The sequence below is a fragment of the Scomber japonicus genome, chromosome 21 (genome assembly GCF_027409825.1).
Source record: "Scomber japonicus isolate fScoJap1 chromosome 21, fScoJap1.pri, whole genome shotgun sequence".
Lineage (NCBI taxonomy): Eukaryota > Metazoa > Chordata > Actinopteri > Scombriformes > Scombridae > Scomber > Scomber japonicus.
In genome coordinates this window covers 12,885,378-12,890,406 of record NC_070598.1, presented here as the reverse complement: position 1 = coordinate 12,890,406, position 5,029 = coordinate 12,885,378, and the positions used below count along the sequence as shown (strand labels likewise).

The 5,029-nt window shown below is 41.7% G+C and overlaps 1 protein-coding gene across 1 annotated transcript; it reads right to left on the bottom strand.

The window, feature by feature from the left end:
* Window positions 1-3,531: 3,531 nt before the first annotated feature.
* Window positions 3,532-4,338, bottom strand: bhlhe22 (basic helix-loop-helix family, member e22). The gene has a single exon (XM_053342549.1). It carries the CDS (start codon window positions 4,336-4,338, stop codon window positions 3,532-3,534), a length of 807 nt encoding a protein of 268 aa, XP_053198524.1.
* Window positions 4,339-5,029: the final 691 nt, after the last annotated feature.

Here is a 5,029-nt window from a genome sequence, read left to right as displayed (position 1 = left end):
GTTACTGATAGGAAGAGGACATTTCAATTCAATGCGCTTATGTATATTTTGACTTTCCTGTTTATCATCTTTAGCATACATCACATCCATGTTATGAATAGGCACCCTGCTGGCGCTTGATATGGTAAATTGGACATTTTATGGTTTATGAAAAGGGGTGTTTTTATCTTCCACTTTTATTCATGAGCCCTGGATCTTGTAGTAAATGCCTTTAAGACAGATTCAGCTTTATTAGTCTCATGAATAAAAACGATGTTGCCTAGTAGTAGAACTACTGGCTGTAGTAGGTGGCCACTGAAGGAAGCTTGAGCTTCTTCTTTTCCATGACACTCCTGAGTGTTGTATAATTTCCCAGTCCAACCCACCGACACATTTCACAGACTCTTGTATGTACATGACATTTTACCAGCTTGTAACGATGGCAGAAATACCACCGAGTATCTGACAATTTCCACATCAAGAGGGAATATGATAGCTTTCAATATTTGACGTCCCACTTAAATCATGTGATAATTTGCCTAAATGTTGTCATCCTTGTGGTCCTCTTAAAATCCTCTCTGCTGTCGTTTAAATAGATTTTTGTGCGATGGTCTGTTTTCCTTTGGATGCTGTGTTCTGTTTTCCACACACATATGGCTCTGTCTCACCCCTGGGGAATTTCCTCTTCTGGGCTAATGTGAATATTAGTATGGGTTAAATGCTCCAGTCATTTGTGCATTAATGCATATTGCATAATTAATGTTTTTGTGAAGTGTCAATTTCCAACAGCAGTGGAGGGGGAAAAAAAGACATTTCTGTGTGAAAACTAAAAATATCTGAGTGAAGTCCTTAAAAGCGATGATACCCAACAGGAGCTGCTGACAGTATTTTTATGCCAGAGCCATTTTGATGTCTCCTGATTATTTCCATTCTTGATTAAGGGCTGTTCTGTGAAGATTCAAGGCATCCAGGAGTGTGATGGGATTAAATGGGACACTGTAATGGCCCTGTTGTCGGAATGGCTCATCATACAGGCACAAAGCTGAGATCGGAGACTGGCGAAAACCATACCACTGTTGTAAACAACGTCATTACTGTTCATGTTTGAGAGAGAGAGAAAGGGATTTGGTCTTTTTGTCAAAATTATTCAGAGGAAACATTGAGCAAATTTATTCATTTAAAAAAAATGTGTCTTTTGCATGTACACATGTACATGTCATTTATAAGTCTGTTTTGAAGCACTGAAAATTATGGTCATTCCTAAACTCTTTTAAAATTATCGAGTTTTACATCTCATGAAAACTTTTCACATTTCCTCCTTAGAAGAAAGGAAAATGATGTTAAATCTGTGATCTTAACTGTAAAACCTTTAAAAATTGACCAGTGTGTTGAGTTGAGTTAATTTGTTTTCACAGAGCTGTGAATCTGCAGGTCAAATGTAAAGCTGTTAGTCTCACAGGAAATACTTAATGACTCCAAATTCTCAAAAATAAATAAGTTGTCCTTATTTTGAAATAAGTTTTCTGAAAATATTAAATGTCCATATTAGATGCCTGTAAATCCTGATGCCTCTGTCCATGGTGCTGAAATCCTCACAACTCAGGCTGACTTTACTTTTTATGTGCAAAAGTATCAGTAATTAATATATTATTATTTGGTAAACATAGCTTATATTGCAATGATAATTAGGTCGTAAAATGTTTACATGAATGTGTTACTTTAATCCGTTTAACACTAAGCCTTCCTGCGTAATTGAAACACAGTATCTCCAGTCTTTCTCAGAGTGTCTACCTCTGATGAAAAATGTCCAACTTCACTTCCCCTCTAAATTTTGAAGCGTGAGCTCCATGTGGAGTTGTTCTTTTTATGATTGAAATTATGCAGAAATATTTAAGGAATCATTTTCTGATTTTTTGCCGTTAGGATCTCTTCAGTTGTTTTTCTGGTTGTGGACAGCAGACTGAGGAGGACAAAGGGCGAGTCGATGGGAGTGCAGCTGATGGCTGCGTTGTGATTAAAGACACCAAATTACGGCAATGAGCAGTGTCGTAATTACATTCCTTAATCACATTCTGGAGGTCTAATTGCCTTAACGATGTGTTTCATTATGCGAAGCCAGGTATTACAGTCGACAGTTTCTGTTGTTTTCAAATTAAAATATTATTTTACACCGTCATGGAAATTGTTTTAATAATCACAATAATGTCGCCAGAGGTTTGGGTTGTTTTTTTTCCTTGAGGAGCACAAATCCTTTTGCTGTCTTGGGTCAATATTCGCCCACCTTATGTGGCCTTCACTTTCAGGACTTGGCCCAAGAAAGGAAAAGTTACCAGTTTTACAGAAAATCATTGACCAATTCTGTCTGTGCTCTCGACACCTGGCGAAATACCGAGACTGACAAGGACAAGTAAAAGCTTCCATGTTTGTTTTACAAATTAACCTTGATAAAATGTCAAGTTCAACTCTAAATTTCCAGTGAGTGTAGCTATTCATCAGATTAAAAAAAGGCTCTGTGGCACTCTGGTTCCACTCTCACTACACTTCACATCAGATGAATAGACAGAAGTATTTCTGTTGTTCAAAATATTTTAATAAAGCTTTTCAACACTGAAATACATACAAATGGCCCTCTGCTCATATAATAACTAAGGTATCTACAGTAATCCACAGCTCGACCTGACAACGCGATTGAACTGATCATCTTGTGTGAGGAGAGAAACGAAAAATATAGCAACTAAAAGAAAAAAAAAGACCACAATGTGCAATGCAAGCAAAATATCCAATATAAATATCCCAATTAATTAGTTACAAAAGACACATCGAAACACCTCATAAACCATGGTTCAGGTTTTCTAAATTTTTCTGATTTTTTATTATTTCACAGTGCCCCAAAAAAAAAGAATTTTAATAGACGTGCGCAACTATTAACAAGTGTCTGGATTAGCACGCAAATATCTGTTTAAACCACTTAACTCGTCTATTTCATTTAACTTTTTCCTTGTTCATGACATTCCACGTGCTCAACAGAAAAGTTCATGAAAACAGGCCTTGAGCCAGTAAGCAAACAGCAAAATGTCTCTGAGGTGGATCAAATAAAACAAGAATAATCAAAACGCAAATAAACGGGGGGAAGCAGCAGAAAGTGAGGTTGGACTAACACTCCAGGAAGGTGTCCATCTATTCAAGTGAAAAAGTCGCACGTTGTCAGGTCACCCAAATCACTAAAAGGGTCCATACTGTAACCGAGCAAGTAATCAACAACTCACTCAACACTTGAAGCCACTCTTACAGGCCTAACTGTAGCTCTGTTTGGTCTTCACTGCCATTCATACCAGCACTTTAAGGATGATTTATGTACACAATCAAGTATTGTTTGAACAAAAAAGCGCGTTTTGAATGCATTTAGTAAATATTATAAAAGTATTCATCGGCATTACTTCTTTGTCTCTAAGCCTACTGACTTCAACAACAGTCTCACAGGTTCTCCTCCCCAAAAGTGTTCTCAAAAGTGGTGTCTGTTCTCGCATGTGCTTCTCTCCGTGTCAGGCGCAGTTAAGGCTTGTCAGTGCACTGTTTGCAGAGGCTGGAGGTGGCGTTGTTGAATAGGGCACATTTATCAGGGCAGGAGGAACCAGCCACCCCGGTGGGGAAAGGATATCCAGGCGGCTGCTCGTACGCACCCAAGCCGGGATTTGCGAGGGCAGTGGTGGCCGGTATTGAAGCAGCAGAGATGGCTTGGCCCTGGTTGAGATACGCCACTAGCCTCCTCATCTCCTCCAGTGCCTGTGCCTGCATGAGGATGTAGTTTTTGGCGAGCAGCAAAGTGGCAATTTTGGAGAGTTTCCGTACTGAGGGGCTGTGGGCATAGGGGATGACCCCCCTGAGCTCATCCAGTGCGTCGTTCAGATCGTGCATCCGTCGTCTTTCTCTGGCATTGATGTTTAGCCTCAGTATTTTCTGCTCTTTGGTTTTCTTACCTCCTTCCGCTTTCCCTGCGCTCACCGTCCGCCCGTCGGTCAGAAGGACCATCTCACACCTGCCGTCACTGTCATCGTCGGGGCTCTGCTCTCCTCCGCTGCTCTCAGCCGCCGAGGTCCTGTTGGCACTCTCACCGAAATTCACACACAAAGATCCGGTCGGCAGACCCAGTGGACCCCCTCTACCTCCCGCGAGTCCTCCCGGCTGAATCGGGTCTGGGTCGTTCTGGTCAAAGCAGCTGATCGGTGACTGACGGTCTCTGGCTGGTAGTTCAATGCCGGCCGACGATCTGAAAGCATCCATTTTTTTAGTGGACACGGCGCTGAGAGTTTTGTGAAAAATGTCCGCAGAGCCGCCGTTCAAGTTCATCCTCCTGTCCATAGCCTTGTGGGATTGGCGTTGTGGCAAGCTGCGGTCGCTTCTGGAAACTCTTAACACGTCTCTGTGAGTTTCTTCCTCTGTTTGTCCTTTACGAGTTTTGTTCTGTGTCAGCGGTGAAGTTGCAGGCTTGCTTGACTTGTCAGCTGAGGTGTGGAGACGATGAGGAGATTCGTGTAATAAGTGCTGCTCTCTCTCTCTCTCTCTCTCGCTCTCTCTCTCTCTCTCTCTCTCTCTCGCTCTCTCTCACTCTCTCTCCCTCTCTCTCTCCCTCTGTGTGTGTTTGATTCACCTTCACCGGATGATCCTCGTTACGCACAAGACGCCTGAGTCTTTTTACATCATTATCTCGAGGCGGGTTATTAAAAGGGATTCGCCTATTGGGACAGAGACACCATCTCCCCCTCTCACACTCCACCCAACCAGGTTAAGGTTTTAATTAATGGCATTTAAACGATGACAAACAATACCGCGTGCGCCCTATCTCTCTCTGTGAGTGTGATCGAGGCTCTTTATAACCGCGTTTTTAGAAAAGCCATGTGATCATAAAATCAGCTGCTTCAATGATTTAGTCGTGTGACTTTCACTACTGCCTGTATAGAGAAAAAGTTCCACTTTAATGTAGCATTTAGTCATTGGAGCGACAGACACTAATGTTTCAGTCAGCCCAAGTCAAAACTCACAGTTCACAGTT

Coding starts and splice junctions, on each gene's coding strand:
- bhlhe22 (XM_053342549.1), bottom strand. CDS start 4,338: ATGGACAGGAGGATGAACTTGAACGGCGGCTCTGCGGACATTTTTCAC.